The sequence below is a fragment of the Sinocyclocheilus grahami genome, unplaced genomic scaffold, assembly GCF_001515645.1.
Source record: "Sinocyclocheilus grahami isolate Dianchi unplaced genomic scaffold, SAMN03320097.WGS_v1.1 scaffold475.1, whole genome shotgun sequence".
Taxonomy (NCBI): Eukaryota; Metazoa; Chordata; class Actinopteri; order Cypriniformes; family Cyprinidae; genus Sinocyclocheilus; species Sinocyclocheilus grahami.
In genome coordinates this window covers 1,022,080-1,046,098 of record NW_015505654.1, presented here as the reverse complement: position 1 = coordinate 1,046,098, position 24,019 = coordinate 1,022,080, and the positions used below count along the sequence as shown (strand labels likewise).

At 36.0% G+C, this 24,019-nt stretch overlaps 1 protein-coding gene across 1 annotated transcript in view; it reads right to left on the bottom strand.

The window, feature by feature from the left end:
* The window catches only part of tmem8b (transmembrane protein 8B), a 128,649-nt gene that overhangs the window by 31,048 nt on the left and 73,582 nt on the right, over nt 1–24,019 (bottom strand). The window contains exons 4-5 of the mRNA XM_016235900.1: nt 18,047–18,180; nt 14,837–15,105 (exon numbers count right to left, since the gene is read on the bottom strand). Of these exons, the coding sequence (XP_016091386.1) occupies nt 14,837–15,105; nt 18,047–18,180 (403 nt within the window). The remainder of the gene's footprint in view (nt 1–14,836; nt 15,106–18,046; nt 18,181–24,019) is intronic.

Here is a 24,019-nt window from a genome sequence, read left to right as displayed (position 1 = left end):
GTTTAGCTAAGTACCACTTTAATGGCACTCCTAATATGTATGATCAAATGTTTCACAAAGAGTGCCTGGGAGAATAAGCCTGTATTGTTATGCAACTTACATGTAATTTATTACACTCACCTCTGCTAATAAATGTTTTTGTTTCATGTGGTGATTTCTTTAGGTTCAAGATATAGATTTAGTGTTCAATGAATGATGTGTATTAGATCATTCACAGATTAACTATAGCATAAACTGTTCATTTCATCCTTAATGTGGGATTGGAGGATCGTGGTGAGGTTTCTCATCTGTGGATCAATATCTTGCAACAAAAGTCAATCATAAAAGCACACAAAAGGTTAAAAGGTTTATGTAGTGATGATGAAAAACAAAGAAAACATCATGCTGAATGCAGAGTAAGAGTGCAACTCGTCTCTCATGCTGAGTTACTTAAATGACCCCATTATCTGTGTGTCTCTGATGGAGCGAAGTCATTTCTGCCACGGCTGTCCACCAGGTTATTGTTTCTCTTTTTCTTCCTGAGCCCTCGTTGGGCTCAGTATTGATTCAAATGCAATGCGAAAAGAGTGAATAATGTCACTGAGATTAAAAAGGCAATATCTGTTACTGAGGAAACAGGTGGCTGGGCTACTGAGCACTCATTTCTTTTCCTTCTTTCGTATTGACATTCATCCATCTGTTAGGGATGTGCAAAACTACATACTTTCAAAATCGACTATTTATCCATCCATCCATCCATCTCTATATCCGTCTGACCATCTAACTTTCCATCCATCCATCTGTCTGTCTGTCCATCTGTCCATACATCCATCTATCCATCAATGTCTCTATCATCCATCCATTGACTATCCATCCATCTATCTATCTATCTATCCATCCATCCATCCATCCATCCATCCATCCATCCATCCATCCATCCATCTATCTGTCTGTCTGTCTGTCTGTCTATCATCTAACTGTCCATCTATCTATCTGTCTGTCTGTCTGTCTGTCTGTCTATCTATCTATCTATCTATCTATCTATCTATCATCTAACTGTCCATCTATCCATCTGTATGTCTGTCTATCTATCTATCTATCCCATCCATCCATCCATCCATCCATCCATCCATCCATCCATCCATCCATCCATCCATCCATCCATCCATCCATCCATCCATCCATCCATCCATCCATCCATCCATCCATCCATCCATCCATCCATCCATCCATCCATCCATCCATCCATCCATCCATCCATCCATCCATCCATCCATCCATCCATCTATCTGTCTGTCTGTCTGTCTGTCTATCATCTAACTGTCCATCTATCTATCTGTCTGTATGTCTGTATGTCTGTCTATCTATCTATCTATCTATCTATCTATCTATCTATCTATCTATCTATCTATCTATCTCTATCTATCTATCTATCTATCTATCTATCTATCTATCTATCTATCTATCTATCTATCTATCTACCACCTCCACCTACCACCTATGAATGCTGCACCCACTGGGTATGATTACTGTGAAAACCACAAGCACAGAATAATGTAAGTATTGAAACTATGCTGATTCGGAAACAGCAGAAAAGGTCAGATCTTACGGTTGAGCACAAGCTGAGACTTTCATTAAACTCGCACAGCGGTGTGAGGAGATGAATGAGAGGATTGGACAGATGAGATGTGGGTGGTTGCTGCACATTCCTCACGCATATTCCTCTCTCAGACTCCTGCCAGTGCGAGTCACATCCCCCAGTCATGAGGCTGGATGCATCTATGATACACATGACTGTACTACAGTAGAAATTATGCAGGGGTCTCTCTTCAGAATCAGAGGCGATCTAGGTCCTCTTCTGAGATGGCCTCTGGTGGAGGTCAAGAAAAGCAGAGAGAAGAGAAGAAATACCCTTCTGTATTGCTATGGTAACTGTTCTGTGAGAAGGGAAAGGTTTAAGAGAGCATATTGAACAGGAGGCTTGCACAGATGCCTCTCTCTTCTGCAGAGAATTAAAAGGTGTTACTTTTACTTAAGTAGTATTCATTCCTTAGCACTGATACTGCAGGGACAAACTGTAGTTCAAAACATGAGGACCCTTAAGCTGTATTCAAATGCAAATCACTTTTCTATTTAAAACTAATGTAGGTTTTAACAAATAGCACTAGACGCGAGACAAGATCAAATGCTTCAAAATACTCTGTAATGATACAAGGAAATAAAAAACGAATTCCAGCTGATGTACTTCCAAAGGTTTTGAAAGTCAGAAAGTGAACAGATGAATGAACACCATTCATTGGTAGAAAGTCTAAAATATTGATGAAAAGGCCATTTTCAGAGATAACAGATGTTCTTATCTGAACAATTTACTGTATTTTTAATTTCATCATCATGATCTATCACATTCTATTGTAATTATTAATTACCACAATGTCTCATTGCAAGATATAATTTGTCAGGCTCAAGGTGTCTCAGAAGAGCACACATACAACGTTGCACACTAAAAAATTGAGAACATTTGACTTTGATGATGAGGAAAGTAGTGCAATCTTACAGAGGAAAGGAAAGATCAATAAAAAGACAGAAAACAGAACAGAACTGTACTTATTTGACACTATACAGATTTGGCAGGCATAACACAAACACAAATGTGTGAAAGAAAGAAGGAAAGCTTGTTAATGAGGACTTTTAAAGATTTTCAAATCTTACACTGCAGTATGCCATGAGCAATGCTGATAATCTGCCAAACATTCCCTGATAATTCATAATTCAAATAATTCCTCAGGCTCAACACCAAAGACATTCAGACAAAAGCATCTATATATAACACACAGACATACACACAAGCTGTTTAATTGATCAAAAGTGACAGCAAAAACTTTTATAATGTTACAAACAAAAGATTTCTATTTCTATAAAAAAAAAAAATATATATGCACTGATAAAATGTATGCCATCTTAATCACTTTGGATAAAAATGTCTGCTAATATATAGATGCAAATATTTCATGCATAATGTCTGAATCTCTACAAATGCTAAAAAAAAAAAAATGCGAAGGATAATTTACAGACTTCAATGCAAAGCAGAGGTTCCTTACCAAAATTATTTAATGAAATATCTGAGTTTAATTATTAATTTTAAATATTTATGTTATTATCTTATACTTGTCCTTCACCTTAAAGCTACTGCTTATAAAAATAAAAAAAATTGAACACTGCAACAATATTATTATATTAATTCATATTTTATTACTTTGCAAAATGATACAGGATATATGAGTGTAGTGACAGTATTTTGGCATGAACGATGGTGAAATAGAGTTTAGAGGTCATTTGACCACCAGGACTGACCAATCAGAGTCAAGCATTCCACAGAGCTGTGTAATAAATGAAAAACATATTACCACATTCTGGAAACTCCAATCCTCAAGGGACACTCGCTGAAACGATGTTAGTCACAGGCAGCGCAATGTAAAGATTGAGAAAACACGCTTTCAAGCTTTCTAGGGCAAACACTGTGTACATCCACAGAGAAATTGCTGCTTTCACTATCTCTCGACTCCCAGAAGATTAGCAAATGCACTGATGTGATCCACCTAGACACAGGGGCACAGGCAGGTGCTCTGTCCTTCTGTAGCCGACACAATTCCTCTCGCTGTAGACATCTTCCTGACAACAGAACTTACAGGGATTTCTGTGCCGTACCGAAAAATGCAATCATCTCTGTCCAGGCTTTATTGTCAGAGGAGATGAAGCTATTCCCAACATCTGACCGTTATCTCAGAACCATGTTAAACAAGGTCATCTTCTATCAAGTAAGATGGATGGGGTTATTATTAAATATCTTTACAGGCTAATGCAGGATGCCTGTCTGCACAGAGTGACATTAAAGTTTAATGCATGAGGTGTTCAGGCACAAAGAGGCAAAAAGATAAGTAAACCAAGAATATTTTGGGAAGATGAATTGCCTTCATCTGCTTTTTGACACAAGATTGCTCATGGAATATTTACAACAAAACATAACTGTTTTTTAGTTGCAAGGCAGTCCGTGTCTGCTGCTCTCCCCGTCTGCCTGTGCTGCTTCAGGACGACCCGCAATATTTTTCATGCTGTTCACTAACATAAGTGGGAAATGAAGCACACTCTAAATCCTTTTTAATTGGCTCTTTGATTCCACAGAGTCCTGATAACAATGGGTCAACAGGCGCATGGAAGTTTTTTCCCCCAGCTGAGAAGCAAGCTCCTACAGAGACGTGGTTGTTTAAGGTTAGACTTCTTCTCTTTTCCTTCTTTTGCCCATTATCATTTTTTTCTTTTCTGTTTTTAATTCTAACCCATGCACCACCTTAACAATAAATGGCAGGAGGGCCAGTGTCAAACGGAGGCTTATCAGTCTAAAACACATGTGCTTTCTTTATTTGAAAAAGTAACTCAGATATTCTCTTGTAAATTAAAAAGTAATGCGTTACTTTACTAGTTACTTGAAAAAAGTAATCTGATTACTCGCGTTACTTGTAATATATTACCCCCAACACTGGTTATTATTAAATATCTTTACAGGCTAATGCAGGATGCCTGTCTGCACAGAGTGACATTAAAGTTTAATGCATGAGGTGTTCAGGCACAAAGAGGCAAAAAGATAAGTAAACCAAGAATATTTTGGGAAGATGAATCGCCTTCATCTGCTTTTTGACACAAGATTGCTCATGGAATATTTACAACAAAACATAACTGTTTTTTAGTTGCAAGGCAGTCCGTGTCTGCTGCTCTCCCCGTCTGCCCGTGCTGCTTCAGGACGACCCGCAATATTTTTCATGCTGTTAACTAACATAAGTGGGAAATGAAGCACACTCTAAATCCTTTTTAATTGGCTCTTTGATTCCACAGAGTCCTGATAACAATGGGTCAACAGGCGCATGGAAGTTTTTTCCCCCAGCTGAGAAGCAAGCTCCTACAGAGACGTGGTTGTTTAAGGTTAGACTTCTTCTCTTTTCCTTCTTTTGCCCATTATCATTTTTTTCTTTTCTGTTTTTAATTCTAACCCATGCACCACCTTAACAATAAATGGCAGGAGGGCCAGTGTCAAACGGAGGCTTATCAGTCTAAAACACATGTGCTTTCTTTATCAACTTTTCTGCTCTGCTCAAATTGGAAAGCCCTTATGTTTTGTGTTCATGGCATGTGTCATTTTATTTTTCAGCACCCTGGCCAATAAATATTTAATTAAGGAGCAAGTGGCCCTTGTTATAGCTGATTTGTATGTTGTTACTGTTCTGTCAGTCTAGTCGGACTATTGTGCATTGCCACTACTTCAATGGAGAATAGCAAAATTAATTTAATAATCAAGAAAAAGAAAAGAAAAGAAGGCACACTAATTAAGAGTTATATTTTTGGAATAGTTTAAAGTATTGCAACACACAAGCTGTGATAAGCAATTTCTTTATTAATTACAGAAGCTTTAATCTGGACTCCAGTGAAATGAGCCTGTTTCAGAGGAACAATGAAAAATAGGTGTGGGCCAGAATTTTTATGGTGGTCATGATTTTTTTTTTTTGCATGCATGCATGCATGTTGGTTGTTAAAATTACCAGGCTGTTCAAAGATGTGTTCAGTATTCTGCAGCACGTAAAATGACATTTAAAGCGAACAACCCTACAAGCCAAACTTTCACATCAGCATGGTATGAACTATAATGGCCTTATTTTCCTTTGAATGTAAGCTGTTTGAAAAAACAAGGCATGAATTCCTACTTTCTTGTTGTCAAGACACCACTGTGTCACAATGAAATTCAAGTTTCTTTTGTGGAAACTAGAAAGCACAGAGCAACAAGACATTCGGTGCAAATCTGAAAAAGTAACACTTGATGGACATATTGTGACCAATCATGAGATTCTGGGAAGTTCTGTTCCAGTCACACTGAGGTGAAATTTAGATGACATACTTCATGTCTGAATTCAGATGGAAAGAGAGACAGGTGGAGAAACTTTAGACCTTCTTTGTGGCGCTCAATTTTCCCACACAGCAGATTTCAAACATTTCCATATACATCATACTGCTTATGAATCATAAATGATATACTAATCACACCACATACCTTATTTATATATACTACTAATAAGAAATCACTTAAGACCATATAAAGTGTGCACACATACTGTATACACACTACTGTTGAGCTGTCAATAAAATTTTTTTTTACTGTAAATTAATACTTACCCACACTTATAACTGCACGTTGACTAACTATAGAATGAAGAAACAGACAGCAAAGCCAACAAATACAACTTAGATGCAAAAGCATAATGCTTTTCTAAATGCTTAGAAAGAAATGAATATTTAAGCAAACATTAAACTGATGAGTACAAATTGCACTGATGCCACTTTTGTTGCAAGACGTCATATTATGAGACATACAGTAGTAATTGCATTATTTAATGACTTTGACATCTAATTCTGTTTAAGAGGCACATCACTTATTATTTTAGAAAGGTTTATGTTGCTTTTTAGCCCTTATCAGGTGGACTGTTTATGGTTATGATTTTAATAAGATAAAAGAAAGAATGATTGTAATAACTCTAAGACCAAACAATGTCTAAAACAAGCTAGAACAGTCATAAAATTGTGAAATATTTCCATCAATACAATTGATTTTATAGGAAAAGCTCAGCATTTATTCTGGCCTTCCCCATTTGGTGCATTAAATAAGTTCCCTTTCATGGGAACTTCGAACTGCGTCCTCTAGGGGTCGCTATGGGGGAACGCCTCGTCGTGACCCGTGTCTGAAGCATACATTGAAAAAACACCAACTCGTTGGCCGGCGACAGCCATGACGTCACTACCGGTGCGACTAGAGTATAAATCGGCGCCGGGAGCTACACATCATTCTCTTCTTCGTCTTCATTGACTGTTTTGTTTGAAGCGTGCATTTCTGTGGTAAGAGCGATCTCTATTTATCTCATTATGGCGAGCACTAGCAAAGCATTTAAGGATGTGTGCATCCGTGTTGACGTTGTTTAACATCTGATGAGACACACGATCTATACGTTGTTTTGTTTGGGCAAAGAGCACGCACGCGATGTCTCCAAGGGGGCAATCGGCGTGCACTGCGAGCGTTTTTTTCCAAAAAATAAAAATAAAAATGCTCTGCTCTCGTTTGTCTCTCTTTAGTTATTTTTCTGGCCATAAACCCTCCAGCTCAGGTGAGCCTTCCTGTTTTTTCATATAAAGAGTGAGAAGGAATGGAAGATCCCTTAGGCAATCCAAGATATAGATGAGATTTGGAGAAACGTAATATTACATCACTTGTTCACCAATACCTCTTTTGGTATACCTCTTGCATATACCCGCAAATACTCTTTTGAAGTGAATGGGTGCCGTCAGAATGAGAGTTCAAACAGCTGATAAAAACAACACAATAATCCCCCACCACATGACTTCAGTCCATCAGTTAACATCTTGAAGTGAAAGGCTGCATGTTTTATTAATGTTATTAGTGACATGTAAATATGAGTTTTCAACTCATGTCTTGTCAAAAAAACTGTTAATGCCTTTATTTATAAAAATGACTGAGTGCACTATTAAATGTATATGTGCTTCAGTGTCAAAACTTCGACTATTCACTTACAATGGATTTCCTTCTCTTAAATCAAGCGTGACAATCTGGTGTAAATAATGTTCTTTTAAGTATTAACAACTCAAAATGTTGAGCTGCTGATGGAGAGGAATGAGCTTTGTTGCCATAATTTAAATAATAATAAACAGAATTACACATTTTAATTATTCAATGGCGTGTCATCTAATTATGAAAATGATTTTAAGGAATAGACCTGAATGGCCTGAAGAAATTATGATTGCAGGCTTTTGAGGTCAGTGTGTCTGTGAGAAAATAAACAATAAAACATTCAATCACGGTGGCATTGAAGGAGATGAGTGCTTTTATACACATCACTGCATATTGGTAGTGCTGCTGTAAAATGAAGAAAACAAACCCCAGTGTTTATTAAAACAAAAAATAATTAAAGAGAACAAAATTAATGGAGTGGCAAAATTAACATATGAATTTTTCCATTTTGTTATATGTGTGTTTCTCCTGGTCAAACAAAATTAGTTTACATACAATGTTTTCACTAATGTTTCACAATGTGCCCTAATGACAAACAATGAGACTATTTTTTCTGATCTATCTCTAGATGCAATATATCTTAGCAGCTGGGATTAAAGGTGCCATCGAATGCATTGATACAATATTTTAAATTGTTCTCTGATATCTACATAGAAGGTATGTGGCTTAGGTAAGGGCAAAAAAATCTCCAGAAATGGTTTTACATGTTTATTTACAACCCTAGGATTTGTCCCTAGAATGAAATGGTCTGTTTTTACCTTATTTGGAAAAGTCATGAATAATAATGTTGAGCTCTGCTCTGATTGGCTGTTTCACATTGCGGCTCATTTCAGTAGCTCACACAGCAGGAAGGAAAGACAAGGAAAATATACATTTCAATACTGTCTCTCGCAGTTATATCATTGGGTAAAAATACAGTATATAAAATGCGGACATCAGGGAGCCACAATTTAACACTTTCTGTTGAGGCTATTATTCAGTTATAGCTGTGTGATGAAGTGCAGTTTGTTTTTAAACTACTTTTGAAACCCATGACTGGGATCCATTTCAAATTGGCTCTGTGGATGTCTTTCAAAGAGGATTCCCTGAAGCCTAGAGTTCATGAGTGATTAGAACAATTAATGACACTTTCAATATGGCCATTTGGTGTTACCAACAGCAACAAGAGAAGTAAAATTTGGAGAACTGCATCAAACTGCAGCACCATGAGCTACCATGTTCTGCTATTACTACTACTACTGCTATGTACAACTATGTAAAAATCATGCTTGGTGATTAGATCGAGTTAGTCTACTGTATAAGGACAGAAAACGCAATGAATATTATTTAAGACAGGGGTGTCAAACTCATTTAAGATTGGATATTTTTGTAAAATGACAATTTATTGGTTTACACTGGCCAGAGTGGACTAAATGTCACCTTATGTCAGTTTGTATAACTGAAAAACCTTGGAGTAGAAATTAAAGAGAATATGCACAATATACTTCTGGAATAAAGTCCAAGGCCAGCTGAATAAACATAGCCACTATATTAAGAATGTCTTAAAAAAAATAACAAATCTAACCAGCTAGCATTTAGCTGATGAGTAATCAGTCTTACTTTTTAGATTCAAATTAAAACCAATATGTTTTTATGTAACTGACTTAAAATAGTCATGACCAGTCTAAAAGAAAACATTTAAATAACTACCCTGTAAGACTTTATACAACCAGCCACACAACTTGGCGTAAAACCAAGGGAGCACATGGAAATTACTACATCTAATTTATCAGAATATGAAAGAATATTTATTATGGAAATAAGTGAATGGGAATGTTTTCAGCATAATATATTTTTTCCTCCTCAAATCATCCTTTAGTCAAAGTTTGACTCCTCTACTTGTTATGTGTTTACAGCCCTGATCTAAAAGATCAACTGAACATCCATGTCTTTTTAAAATAGATATTATGTTTGTATTTGTTTCTCTGTTTTTGTAACTAGGATTTACACAAGCTTCAGTCTGGATCCAGAACACCTGAGAAGAGATGATGCCAACCCCTCAGAGGACCTCAGATGATGCCAACCCTGAAACAACATACAGAACTACCACATTTTGTTATAAGTTTGATTGCATCATATAATAATTGCTGTTAATATTGTTCATCGTCTGTTTTATTACGTCTTAAATTGATTTTTCCGTACTGCTGGTTCGTCTGGTCAGAGGAGAACTGGCCCCCCGACTGAGCCTGGTTTCTCCCAAGGTTTTTTCTCCATTCTGTCACCGATGGAGTTTTGGTTGGGGACACTTCATTTCCAGCGATATTGTTGACATGATTGCAAAGATATTATTTAAACTGAGCTGGATGTTGACATCACTGAATTCAATGATGAACTGTCTTTAACTGAAAAATTTGTGTTTACTATTGTCATTTTGCATTATTGACACACTATTTTCCTAATTAATGCTGTTCAGTTGCTTTGACACAATCTGTATTGTTAAAAGCGCTATATAAATAAAGGTGACTCGACTTGACTAGATATACAAGACCACAACAACATTTCTACAAAATACCCAAACAGATTCACTGTCTAACCACTGCCTGTTTCTGTTTGGTCTAGTTGTGTTTGTTTCGTTCTGGACATGATTCACTCAGATGATGAAAGTTTTACTGCATCTCACAGAGAGAAAACCTGACCACAACCAGGGTGCGAATTACGGAGGAGCTCGGCTCCCCTTAATAAGACATGGGCTCCCCTGAATACGTGATTTGTGAAATATTGGGGGGTCTCAAAAAATATTGACAATGTGTTATTTTGACGTGCAATTTCAGTTTTATGTAATGTGATCATCGTAGATTATTATGTATAAAATTGCAAAAATATCATTCATTCATGCATGACGGCGATTTAAACCTAATTCACTTCAATAAAGATAACTATACATGCTATTCTTGTCATGAGCATCAAGGTGCGGGGGCGCTGCGGTGCAAATTCCACTCATGTTTAGTACGTTAACTTAAAGATTCGTAGAAATATAAATATAAAATATAAACGTTGGACTCTGTGGTCGATTCTATGTTAAGGTAAGGCATGTTATTCGCAATTATGTGTTGTGGCTGGGTTGTTATAGGTCTGCGTGACTCTCGATGTCTTAGGCCTAATTGAACGGAGGAATTATGGTATTCTTCTGTAGCCTGGCGACGAGTAACTTTAAGCGTTTTTTATGTGAACTCAAAGACAGCCTGATGCTTTGTTTCTAGACTATTTGTGGGTGGCTGTTTGTTGTTTCACCTATAAATTTGTGTCGATAAAGTATAATAGGGTAAATCCTGTATAGTGATTTCTCCTATATAGCGCTTGCATAAAGCAAATAGTGCATACACTTGTAGCTGTTATGTATCTTTGTAAGTCATTGTAAGCCCTTCTGAGGCACGCGCACGAACCCCAACCCCAACCGAAACAAATCCATTAAAGTGAAAATGTGTAAACGTTTTCAAGACATATACTGGTCATTTCATAATCTTTTAGGTTTCACTATAAGAGTAGTTCAGTTCATCTGAGGATCATATAAAATCTGTATAGTTTTTCTACTGTCTTATCATTAATAAACACAGGTTTGTCTTGAAAATAGCTAAGAGGAAAAGGATTCCACACACAGCAACTTCCATATGGTTCTTGTTGAACTTGTAAATGATCTGTTCTTTCCATTAGGAATATCAAGAGGAATGAATGGTGCAGAGACAAAGCAAAGGAAGGACATGAAGAGTCATACTGACTTGGGAGATGGGAGAGAGATGGCAGCCAGCCAGTATCTGCTATTCAGAGAAATTGATCAAGGAAAGGGGAGCTGGGTTCAGAATAATTGAATTAAGGCTGACAGAAGCGCTGACCAAAACCTTCTGACACAGGTGATACTACAAGGTCATGTGATACAGCGTATGGACCATCACAACTGGTGAAAAATGGCATAGAGGAGAAACGGATGACAGTGTTAGATGATGTCTAATAGTTACCTTGATTACAGTGCTCTTGGGTCACTGGATTAGCTATGTTATATAAGCGGTAGTAATGATGGGTGAACACAGGTATTGTAGGACACTTAATCTTAATCATCCATCATTACATCTATATTCTTCCATTGCTATAAAACTTCATGTGAAATTAGTGTGCAATGACACTGATGTGTCCATTTGGATCATGTTTTAAAAACAAAGCCAGTGACAAAAATATAAGAGAGTGTCATCTGCAGTCTTTGCATGGAAGAATTTAATAACAAATATTAACAACAAATATGAAAAATCACTCAGGAGCAAAAACACTGTTAATGCAAATACATGGACTGCTAAATGGACTGCTGTAGGCTAGTGGTACAAATCTTTGGTACTTATTATGTTGATATTTCATGAAAAAGGAATGAATGCATTATAAAGGAATGAGAAAACATGACATTACTTGCAAATCTGCAAAAAAAAAAAAAGGATATTTTTAATCTATTGTAATGTTTTAATCGTTTGACGGCCCAAATTCATTGAGCAAAAAGGATTTTGATTCCTTCTTTATGAATAGTCTGAAGTGACAAAATTGACTCTCAGCCTTGAATGTGACAGAACAGCACTGCAATAACTCCTTGCTAGACAGGTTTTTCCTTTTTCTGCTCCTTGCACAGATAATGCTCTCCGCAGGTACACCGTCTCATCATGGCCAATTGTTCCCCCTGTGAGTGCTTTATCTAAGCTGGTCTGAGACTGTTCAGCCTCATTGAAAATCAATGGCCCTCCTCTTCATCCCCTCTTACACTCTTAAAAATAAAGGTGCTTCAAAAGGTTCTTCAAGCGATGCCATAGAAGAACCAATCAGTCAAAGGTTCTTTAAAGAACCATCTCTTTCTTACCTTTTTGTAATCTGAAGAACCTTCTTTCACCACAAAGAAGCTTTTGTCAAACAGAAAGGTTCTTCAGATGTTAAAGGTTCTTTATGGAACCATTTAGACAAAAAGGTTCTTCTATGGCATCGTGAAGCACCTTTATTTTTAAGAGTGTACCGAGCCATCAGTGCCAACATCCCTTGGCATCAAGGCTGTAACAAAGGCAGGGATTCTGCTGGACCGCAGGACGTGGAGGAAAAATTGGGGAACAGACGAACAGAGAACCCTCACACAAAATGAGAGAACATGGTAGATTTGAAAGAAGCAGAGAGGGGGATTTTTGCTAACAGCGTTTCTCTTGTGAGGAGGGAAATTGAATTCTGACCTTGTAAACTGGAGGTGTTTTCATAGGAAGGTCATTTAAGTTGTGAATGATAGTTAACATAATATATTAATGCTCTAAAACTGAGATCCAATCAAACATTCTGGCAAAATCAGTTCATATGAATACACTATAAACAACAGCTGTGTAATTTGAAACAACGTACAGATTTAAGCAGAAAGAGCAAATCGAACTCAAAGCGAGTCTTTTAAAGTGAGCGTGCAACTTTCCGATTCTGCAGTAATACGGTCCATGGGACTGAATTGAGTGCCCCGTCTATTTCACACTTTGCGAGCAGCCCAATTGCCATATTCATCACGACGACTCAAGTCACAGAAAAGTACTGAATTCATCAACAGTTCATTGTAACATCAGGCAGAATAAAAGGCGGAGGCTCCAATCCATGACAGGGTCCTCATCTGAGCCCACTGAGGTTCCAATTTTTCACAGAGATTCGTAACAAAGCCTGTCTCTCTCTAAACACACTTTAATTTCCCAACTCCACCTGGGCCATGAGAACACCTGCCTTTGTGAAAACCCTTCTAGCAGTGAAGTCGAAATGTGTTCCAGCCAGGTAGCTTTAATATGCTCAAATGCAATTCATCGCGATGCTGAAACCAAACAATGACTAGAAGCCATATGCCTGTAACATTTGTACTGATAAATCCCAATAAAGAATTAATGAAGCCCAGATCAAATCTGCAAGCTGTTGCCCTCTCATTTGTGCCGGACTAAAATATTTCCACCGGAGTCTGCTGGGATTGTTGCAACCTAAAGCACTACAGGCCATCAATGAATCAGAGAATGTACTGGCATCCAGTAGCGTTCCCCCAAACACTGGCTGGAAAATATGGTACCAGGTGGACCTATTCATAGAGTGATTTTATGTTACTGGCTGAAAGCTCATGGTAAATGACATGTAAGATCCCAAAACTTTGACTTTACGGCATTGCAATATGGATTCCTGCCTTAAATTCTACCTTTTGCAGAGTAACAGATGATGGTAAAAAAAATTACACTCAAAGTTGACCCAAAGAAATGTACTTGTAAGTTTTAATGAATAAATGTCACTCATTATATCATACCAAACCAAGTGACATTTATTGTACACTACTGTAACAAAGTTTGAGGCCAGTGAGATTTTTTATTATTTACTGTATTTTTTTTAAGAATTCTCTTATTTTCAAGGCTTTTTTTATATTTAATCAAAAATATAGTAAATATAGTAATATTGCAAAAAAATTGTTATGGCAAAACTGAATGTTCAGTCACATGATATTTCACAAATTAATCTAATATGCTGATATGGTGCTCAAGAAACATTTCTTATGTTGAAAACAGTTTTGCATCATTGCTGATTAACAGTATTAACTTGTTAAAAAAATACTGACCCAAAATATTTGAACAATAATATATTTTAAGGAAATATAATATAATGTAATAATATGTTTGACCTTTTTAAGCAAAACATTCATAAATATTATCAAAATAAAATAACAATAAATATTAGATTTTGGATCAAACTATAAAACAATAGATATGCTTTTAAAAACTAAGACAAACTGTATTTGGACACTTTCTGGTCGTCAGATGTTCAGGAACACATTAATTAGGATGTGGTTAATCTGCTAGGATACTGTACCTGTGTGAACTAGAGGAGAACTTCATACATTCACTAAAATCACTTTGAAAAAAGAAAAAGAAAAGTGAAGTTTAGAAAAGAAAAAACAAAACTCAAGTTATTTGCAGAATTGTTTGTTGTTATGTTATCTATGCAATGAAATTCAGGCTTTTTTTTTGGGGGGGGGGGGGGATTCACAAGTGTCTAAATACTTTTGGGGCCATCGTATGTTCATACACAGCTAAAGGCTTTGCAAAGCCCTACATGATGACAAAAGAATCAGAAAGAAATAGAGAATACAGAGTGATTGTTGTGGAGGATGGAATGATCAGGTTGATTATGAAACTATGATTAATCCAATACAAACTCAAAGTTAAAACAAGCTCTTACCTTTAACCTGAACGCCAATGCGAAAGTACACATCTGAGCTACTGAGGTAACGCTCCACCAAAATATAGTACCACTGCTCCCAGGATGGCAGAGGGACCTCCAGCTCACAGGGAACATTCTCTCTGCAGTCCACGGCGCTAGAGTTATGCACCGGCGGGGCCCTCGAGCGGATTTTCAACAAAACCGGACAGCTCTCCCCACTTTTGTTCTTTGTATTGCAGTCCACAAGCTGTACCTTCACCCGAGAGATGTAGTTTGGGATGAACACTCTGCCAGGTACAAGGGAGAGAAATATAGAGGACATCTGCTTGAAAGGTACACTGACTGTAGCAGACATTGTCTCATGAGATACACAGACAGTACTGAACAATACTGGTATGCTTATTGAAATGCCAAGGAAATATTTAAAAGGGAATGCGCTTTTGTACTCTCAGGAGAACTTTAAACTTCAGCTCATTTTAACAAACTCGTTGAAAATGCATAAAATAATTCAGTGATATCTCTCTGTCTTAATTTTCTACATCAATAACAACTAATCAGGAAACTAATGCAAGTTGCCCTTTTCAGTTTAAACAGAGATTGAGAACAACTGTGAAGTTAGAATAAATAATTAATATCTAGATTTTTGGCCATGACACAATTGGCTTTGTCTTTTGGTTTTTGATCATTAACGATATGAACAGCACTCCAAATGCTCAATCAAGCGGAGCACAATTTGTTTACAGATCCGCTGGATCGCTTCTGGGAAAAAAAGTGTTTTGAAACTTGGTCTTTGAAATTTGCCTTGAAATGAAAAAAATTATAATAATTTATTGCATGGTTAATTTATCCTTTCTTCCAATTTTATGCAGCACTGTTTTGTATTTCACAACTGATTAAACAGTATGTCCTATTATGAATAATACAAATTCTTATAAAAAACTTAATTTAATTGACAAACTTGACTAATCTTTGTCCGTCTAAATAACAAGAGCTATGCATAATAACTATATTTGACATATAAAGTTATATACATATTACAGACATTTCTTCATATACATTATTTCATGAGGCATATATCCTGTATAAGTTACAAAATAGTATATACTATTCTCCAGACATCCATTAAACAGCAGCTTCCCAAGTGTCACAGCATACAGTGAACTGTTCTTCTGAAATGTTCGCTGGAAACCAGCTTTTAATGAAGAAAAAAAAGCCCATCTTCATAATATCCAGTGCTCGAGGTCTTTTCTGTGTACCCGGTTGTTTATGAATGCATTTCATCACCTCTCCCTCCTCTATTTTCCTCTTTTTCATTTAGAACGCTTTATTTGCTAATTGAGAGGAGAGCTTTAATATCTGAACCTAATGAGAGTAGAAGCCTGAAACAGAGGGAAGCTTGAGAGAAAGATGTGTGTGGAATGTTAAAGTGTTGAGAGCAGAACGAGGGAGAGAAAAGGTGAGATACTTGCACGGTGTGTGCGTTCATGTGTCTGATATGGAAAAATGTGTGGTGAAAGTCTGCGAAGATGACAATAGAGTAGAAATGTTCACAATCTTAAAAAAATAGTTTTATTTAAGGGTTTGGAATAACATGAGGGTGATTACAGCTCCATTCAAGAATTTAGGGTCGGTATGATTTTTTATGCTTTCGAAAGAAGTCTCACCAAGGCTTCATTTTTTTTATTAAAATTGAAGAAAAAACTGTTTTCGGTTTAATATGTTTTAAAATAGAATTTACTGATTGAAAAGCTGAATTTTCAGTGTGACATGATCCTTCAGAAATCATTCTAATATGCTGATTTGGTACTCAAAAAACAAAGTTTTTATTTAAAATAAATTATTTGTAACATTATAAATGTATTTGCTGTCACTTTTAATGCACTCTTGCTGAATGAAGGTATTAATAAAAGTAGTAATATTTCTCGGAAAAATTACCCTAGACATGTCAATGTTAGTGTAAATGACAGACTTTTCTCTATATTTTGTGTGTGTGTGTGTGTGTGTGTGTGTGTACGCGTTTTTGTGAAAAATGAGGACATAAATTTGTATAATGACAAAGGTATGACATAGGTATTACAAGGAGAAGGTGACTTTTCAGGACATTACCCCATGTCCCCACTTTTCAAAACGCTTATAAATCATACAGAATGGAGTGTATTGAAAATCTGAAATAGCACAAAGTTTCCTGTAAGGGGTAGGTTTAGGGGTAGGGTTGGTGTAGGGCAATAGAATATACGGTCTGTACAGTATAAAAACCATTACGCCTATGGGATGTCCCCACTTTTCACAAAAACAAACCTGTGTGTGTGTGTGTGTGTGTGTGTGTGTGTGTCTGTGTGTGTGTGTGTGTTTAAAAAAAAAAAGAAAGAAAAAAAATGCCAAATCGGTTGCCAGGCCACCAGCCCCTCTGCCCTGTTTTTTTATATATATTTAATTGCCTGCTGAATGTACTAAAGCGATTATTTCCAAATTTGACATTGGATAAAAAATCTCCAATAAATCATGAAATAGTAGTCGTGACTGGCAATGCTAAGATTCTGCTCACACGTGCTCCGCACCTCCGCCAAATGGTTTCGATCAGGGTAATCAATGCGAGAGACTCGAGAATGGAGTGGAAGCGCCCAGGTAGAGCAGAGAGGCAAAATTACTGACCTGTTCAGGACTTCAAGTGCAGGTCAGTTTCATCTGTAAATAGGCTATTGTAGTTTTGTCTTTGTTTACTTACTTAAGTATTAAACTGCTAGCACCTGTTAACAGTAGCAGCCCATTACTCATCACTCAAAACACTGTATACATCATTATTATCTATTGTAAGGTTGCAGTAGTAATTTAGCAGACAAATAATCACAGGTTTAGAAGGAGCTAGGGCAGACAACAACACAACCATTACAAAAATTAACAATGGTTAATTTTCGTAAGGGAAAATATGACTCATTATAATGCAATAACATGTTCAGAATTAGGATTTTACTATAAAGATTTTGTAATGATGTAACTGTTATTGTAATAATTTTGACATTTAGGCAATTTAGAAATTGGGTTAGGCAATTTAGAATAGGGTTGTCCTTGTTTCAGAATTTGTTGTGGGTGTATGGAATGGCCTGGATGATTTGCTCTAGTCTGTAAGTGTGTGTGTGTGTGTGTGTGTGTGTGTGTGTGTGTGTGTGTGTGTGTGTGTGTGTGTTTAAGTCTGCTTGGATGTGATTCACCTTAAAAACAGTCACTCACTTGTAGAGTACAGATCTATTATGAAGAGGAATCATCTGGTCAATGAAGTAACCAGGATACAGCACTGAAATCCCAATGAGCCTCTGAACAATGAGCTGAGGTTGAAAGAGGTACTGACATTCCTCGAGAAGACCCTGCACAAAAATTGTGAAACAAACAAGAAATAGATGGATTAGTTACAGGCTAAAATCCACTCAGTATCCATCTTGAAATAAACCGAGCCATAAAATACAGTGTCACAACAAGAAAATACTCGTGGAATGGGGGGCAACTCCCACTCAGAGAGTCTTATGATCCCTTCAAATGGAGGAAAACTGTCATTGCATTTGCATCGCTTCTGATGATTTCTTGTGTGATATTTCTCATGGCAAACTGCACAACAACTCTCACCTCAGACTCTGGAGAGAAAGATCAAACACTATTGTCGTTTCTCCACTTGGTGAATAATTCAGATAAAAGACTTTGAACTGTCTGCAATTTTTACTGATTCCAGGATCCAACCAATAGCTTGTGTTCTTTGAATGCTGCTTTACATTCACATTTCTTCTTTAAGCACACACCTTTATGAAAAGTGATTTTAAAAATGAGGAATGCAACCATATAAATGAATCATCTTAAAGAAGCAGGAACAATTTATTTTGAGAAAATAAAGACAAGACAAGAGTTGGGGATTGAAATTCATCAACAAAAAATTATTACTGAGCACAGTGGAAATCTGAGACATTTATTTGGCAGAATCTGATTAATTCTGCCAGATATATAAAGATTTGGTTCCTTGCTCAAAGTGTAAAGTGGTGTGCCTTCAATCCAGCACCAGTGTTAATAACAAATGGAAATGTAACAAACATTACCACTTAAATAGTTTGGGGCCAGTTTGATTTTTTAATCAACAAGGACACATTCAATTGTTCGAAAGTGACAGTAAAGACACTTATTATGATACAAAAGATTTATCTTCCAAATAAACGCTGATCTTTTGAATGTTCTCAGTGAATCCTGAAAAAAAGGATTCACGGTTTCCACAAAAAATATTAAGCAGCACAACTGTTTATTGCAGCAAATCAGCATAATTTCTGAAGGATCATGTGACACTAAAGACTGGAGTAATGATGCTGAAAATTCAGCTTTGCCATCACAGGAATAAATAAAAAAATTGAATACATAAACATGGAAAACAGTTACTTGAAACTGTAATAATATTTCACAATATTACTTGTTTTCCTTTATTATTGATCAAATAAATGTAGCCTTGGTGAGCATAAGAGACTTCTTTCAAAAACAGACCCCAAACGTTTGAACATCAATGTATTTGAACATTTCACTGATAAGCTTTAACAGACTACACTAAGGCTTTTTAAACTTGACTGTTTTGTTTTCACCATTACAGGATCACAGTCGGCAGTGTTATCAAGGGATGAGTAGCTGTAAAAACCACATTGGTTTCAGTATATGACAGATGTTGTGGTGTATGCTCCAATTAAAGATCCGAAGATCTGTATAGATTCGGAGACAATTTTTCACAGTGTAATTGCACGAAGACTTAAGGTGTGAGAAAGGGAGGTGGAGAGATTAAAGACGGAGAGGTGGTGGGGGAATCCAAGAGCTTTTATTTATTATGGCACACCATGGCAAATTACAATGCAGAGTTTCATCATGTGAACCTCTGCTTCTCTCATGCAGGTGCTCCTGCCCTATACACATTCATCATTGTCGAACGGCATAGTACAACCCCTTCGCTCAGCCAGCCTCTTTTCTTACCATCTCCACACAGAGAAACACAATTACACCAAACAAAGAGGTATTAAATGTCTAGGAATCACGCTAAAAGAATAAATTAGCTTTCCAGAGTGCACGTTCCTCTGTTTGTACCGTCGTTTGTACTGGACTACTGCCTGAGACGCGGGGTCATTTTCACTGGCTTTTTCAATCCACAGCGCTGTTGAATGTCAACCGCATATCACTGCTGGCTTCCTGTTGAGGTCAGTTAGCCATGTTATTACTTTATAAGGTAGGGAGCGAGAGTCTGCTGGCACATCTGTCAGTTCAATGCAGTTAAACAATAACCGCGCAGTCGTCAGCAGTGACAGCCTCTTCCAGTACTGAAATGCTATTCAGTAGACGAGAAGAGAGGGGGCGGGGCAACGGAAAGAGCTAATTGGCTTGCAGTGGTGTGTGTGATTAATTATGCTGTGGGATTCACTGCCTCAATAGTCATCCTATAATTAGATATTTTTCAAGACATGAAATAAAAAATAACAATTATTTAAAAAGCCACTAAATTGTATGTGCATGTCATTTCCAAAATTCTCTGTCATGAGAATCAGTATAACTGTATAGTATAACACATATTCAGAGAATTAACAAAGGCTTTCATCTGCTAAATACTTATACACTGATGACATGATTATGACATTGTGCATTAAAACTAGGCCTGTCGCAATAATCAATATATCGACTTATCGCGCAATATATGTACATGACCTCAATAATTTTTGGTGACGCAATATATCGCCCGTTATATTTACTTAAAAATTTATGTTACTATGTTTTTTGCGTTCCACTTGCGTCGGTGTCTTTTGCAGCTTCTCGTACATAACGTGGTGTAGACATGAGGTGCTAGTTCAAATAAAAATGCTTCTACAAAAAAAAGTTTCATCTGCAGATATGATCTTGTTTAGGGATCTGTGCCTTTGTGCATACAGACATCAGACTGCTGAGTAGTGATTGTGTTTTTCAGCAATACAGTGCACCCTTAATTTACAGAGAAAAGAAGGTCGATCGAAAAATCTCCATACAAGTTCTTTGTGCATTTTTCTTTTTTTCTACTTGTTACTTTGCCCTTTTTGTTAGAAAATGTTTATTTACTATTTATTCAAGTTTTTAAGGCATCCAATATTTTGATACTTAATTTCCATGATCTGAATTTTCTTAAAAAGTAAAAGTTTGTTGTCATTTGGAAGTGTGTAGGCCTTCTTGCGTTATTATACTGTTACATTATGATTATATATTCAGTGGCATAAAATGGTCTTTAAAATGACAATAATATCGCTTATCGCAATTATTTCTGGGGCAATATATTGCGCAACAAAAAGTTGTTATCGTGACAGGCCTAATTCTAACATAGCAGTCAACATCACTGTATAAACACATCATTGTGCATCTTATAGCAGCTGTTGAAATCTGACGTGACATTATAAAATGCATAAGCTTTTTGTGCTGCATTTTTTGCTAAGAAAAGCAGATAATATACATACACTATACCATTCAAAAGTTTGGGGTCAGGATAAATTTATTGCATCCTTGCTGAAAAGTGTTACACTATTATTCAGCATGGATGCAATGAATTGATTTTATATTGTTCAAAAAATTATATTTCAATACAATTATATTTTCATTTACCTGAACTGAACTGTTTCATTTTTATCCATCGCCAGGTGATGTGCAAAAATGGGAAAAATTTGACTTTGATAATAATAAGAAATGTTTCTTGAGCAGCATATTAGAATGATTTTTGAAGGATCACGAGACACTAAAGACTGACGTAATGGCTGCTGAAAATTCAGCTTGTCATCACGTGTCAAATATATTAAAATAGAAAACAACTGTAAATTGTAATCATATTTCACAATATTACTGTTTTTACAATATATTTGAACAAATAAATGCAGGCTTTGCACGCATAAAGAGATTTCTTTCCAAAAAAACATCTGAATATAAGTAATTGCATTCAGACTACGCAATTACTTATATTCAGATGATTAAATACATACACAGCAATAAAGAAAGGTACCACATGCTTACAATATAAATATTAGTATCTCAGTAGAACAAAAATGGCAGAAAATACATTAATGAATGAATAAATAAAAAATAAAGAGAGGCCTTTTTAATCTTTTTCTAACTACTCTGAATCTGTATAAGCCTGAATCCTGTATAGTATTTTACAAAAAAAAAGCTTGCAGGATTGTTCCCTTCATATTAGAGATAGATAATTACAAACAAAATCTCTTTTAAAAACAAACAAAAAAAAGGTTTTGTCTTCATATAATTACGCTTGAAAGACTTACAAAGACATTTCTGGTTAGTGAATATAATGAGCAGCCGATGCAGTCTGGGTATTTTCAAGGGACTGAATGTTTCGGTGCACTCAAGTGATTTTGACAATGGGACACCTTAGAATCGGCTGACTCCCTGGCCAGTGCTATGACGATGTCCCATGCAAGAAGCAAGCAAATCATCCACCATTTATTCTTTGCAGCTTTTATTATGGCAGTAAACATCAATATCAATATATCAGAAGAAGCAGCTAATCAAAACCACATATTTTCCATCATTTGCTCTAATGCTTAATGCACCTAATCTCCGAAAATCTCAGAGCCTTCACTTCATAAGTAGCCTTGACACACTAGAGGTATGTGCTGTAATGGTGGCAGAACACATTCTCATTTCATTAAGGCCTATTTTGGTGGATTTGCACCACTGGGCAGGTGTCACTGCATAGATGGTTTTCTGAGTCATGTGTCGCTCATTATCTCTGGTGTATTATCAAGGTCTAATTCGCTCTGAGCTTGATTAGAAGACTCATTCATTTCAGCACGAACCGTTCTGCAAATCACTTCTGCAGCCATACACCAGAACTAAGATAGTCTCAAGGCGTCGGGTCTGTCTTCTTGATAATAAGTGGGACATTTACCTGGACACGCCAAGAGCAATTCATTGATGGCCCGTATTACAACAAAAGCAAAGGATTTTTCATAGACTGTCGAGCAGTTTGCTATTGCTGGCACACTACTACTATTGCTTTGATAATACATATACTGTATATAAACTACCCAGATGACTATAATACCTACAGCATAATACCAGAGTGTGTAGTTATGGTATAAATCAGCAGAGGGTCAAAACAAACCCGTTAACCTTGATCCAACTGAGATGAACTACAATACATTTTCCATGAGGAGTATACAACCCAATGCAATGTCTTTATTCTGACCTTCATTTCCAGAAAATTTGAAAATGATGTGCAAAATTTTAGGACATTGTTTATTTATTTATTCATTTATTTGTTTGTTTTACACAAAACTGGATTAAAATGTACTACGTTGGAATAATTATTGTAGAATAATTTCAGTTGTTTCAGTTTTACTTTTTTTTTATTATTTAAATTTGAAAGAGTTGTACTGGCCAATTATACTCTCTCTCTCACACACACACACACACACACACACACAATTTGGCTTACATGACTCACAGTAATACAACTAAACACAAAATTATCATTTTCATTCATCAATTAAAGAAAAGAATATAATTTTGACTAAATAATATAAACATATTACTATGAACGTGAATAGTAAATGTACAGATAGTTGTTATATGTGCTTAGAAGAACAAGCATAGAAGTCTCTCATAATACAGTACAATATTTTAAAATGTAATTTATTCCTGTGATGGCAAAATACAGTAAAGAAATACAGTAAAAACAGTAATATTGTGAAATATTATTATAATTATTACAAATTTCTATTTGAATATATTTTAAAGTGTAATTTACTCTTGTCATGGTAAAGCTCAATTTTCAATACAGTCTTCAAAATCATTCTAATATGTTGATTTGGTGCTCAAGAAGATGTTCGCACTATTATCAATGTTGAAAACAATTGTGCTGCTTAATATTTTTGTGGATGCATTTTTTCAGGATTCTTTACTAAATAGAAAGTTCAAAAGAACAGCATTTATTTGAAATATAAACATTTGTAACATTATAAATGTCACTGTCACTTTTGATTATATTAATGCATCCTTGTTGAATAAAAGTAATATCTTTTTTTAAAGTAGTAAGTAATTATTTAATTCAGTAAGTATTAAGTTTAGTAAGTAATAATGTCCTTCTGCCCTGGATGCAATTTTTTATCCAAAACGTAATGAATTGCTAACACACAATCTTGGTAAATAGAAACATCAGTTTTTAGC